At 55.0% G+C, this 1,179-nt stretch overlaps 1 protein-coding gene across 1 annotated transcript in view; it reads left to right on the top strand.

The window, feature by feature from the left end:
• COL5A2 (collagen type V alpha 2) overlaps positions 1-1,179 on the top strand; it is a 78,706-nt gene that overhangs the window by 59,163 nt on the left and 18,364 nt on the right. Inside the window, exons 37-38 of the mRNA XM_015566084.1 lie at positions 244-297; positions 892-1,053. Of these exons, the coding sequence (XP_015421570.1) occupies positions 244-297; positions 892-1,053 (216 nt within the window). The remainder of the gene's footprint in view (positions 1-243; positions 298-891; positions 1,054-1,179) is intronic.

Genomic DNA, 1,179 nt, shown 5'->3' with positions numbered 1-1,179 from the left:
AATGTGGTTTCAGCCCTGGCCTGGAACATGCCTGTAGATGCTCAAGATGAGTGGAGACGGAGAGGGAGAAATCGCAGCCTTCCTCCTGGTTAACCCAGCTCCACTCCAAACAAAGGATCAGGCATAGCTGGAGTTGGGTCACAGCCAGGAGGGAGCCCAAAGGCCCAGCGCCCTGTGGAAACAGGTAGCGGGAGCCGGCGTCACTCCCTGTTACGTTAAGGGGCTTCTGTGCTGCGTTTCTAGGGCGCGACGGGATTTCCTGGTTCTGCTGGCAGAGTTGGACCCCCAGGCCCTGTTGTAAGTCAGTCCCACTATTGAAGGTGGAGTAACTACACACACACACACGTATCTGTACACATGACAGAGATACACACAGATTTAATTCCTATTACTTACTCTGTAATTCAATCCATGCATGATTTGTTTTCCCATATTAACAACCCTTATCTGACAATTCATACTGGTGCGCTGTCAAAGCAAATTCATCTCTGATCCCCTGTTCCTTGGGGGAGCTGATCTGCAAGTCCTTTCAGCCCCAATCTGACTGCTGGCCCCTGTGGTCACTAAATCCCAGTAGTCCTGTGCTCACACTCTCCCTCAGTGGGAAGCATTCCTGGGACTTTGTTTATTAAATGTTACTCTTCCTTGATAAGATGTTATGTATTTATTGTTGGGTCAGAGCCTTAAGGGGTTTGAAATTCGGGTTAATTTCAGCCCTGAACAATGACTCCTGGGGAACTGTCTATCAACGATGTCCATTTTCTTCTGGGGAATGAATGTCTGAGCATCTGACGGGAAAACAGGCGTGAGGCCGGGGAGGGCCCCCGAGGCAGACCGCTGCCCAGGGCTTCCCGGCCCCCCCTGCCCTCCCGCTTTCTCTCTGTCCCACAGGGAGCTCCAGGGCCAGCGGGACCCCTCGGGGAGCCCGGGAAGGAGGGGCCCCCGGGTCTTCGCGGGGACCCCGGCTCTCACGGGCGAGTGGGAGATCGTGGACCAGCCGGCCCCCCCGGGGGCCCAGGAGACAAAGGGGACCCCGGAGAAGACGGGCAGCCTGTGAGTTGGCATCTTTGCTCTAGAGCACCTGTAACTAGATACTTGCTAATAGAAACGTCACCATCACTGTCCAGCACCCGGCACCTCCCTCATGCCCTGCAGGCTTTGCATGTGCATTCTCTGCAT

This window comes from Myotis davidii, unplaced genomic scaffold (genome assembly GCF_000327345.1).
Source record: "Myotis davidii unplaced genomic scaffold, ASM32734v1 scaffold221, whole genome shotgun sequence".
Taxonomy (NCBI): Eukaryota; Metazoa; Chordata; class Mammalia; order Chiroptera; family Vespertilionidae; genus Myotis; species Myotis davidii.
This window is presented reverse-complemented; position numbering and strand designations above follow the sequence as displayed.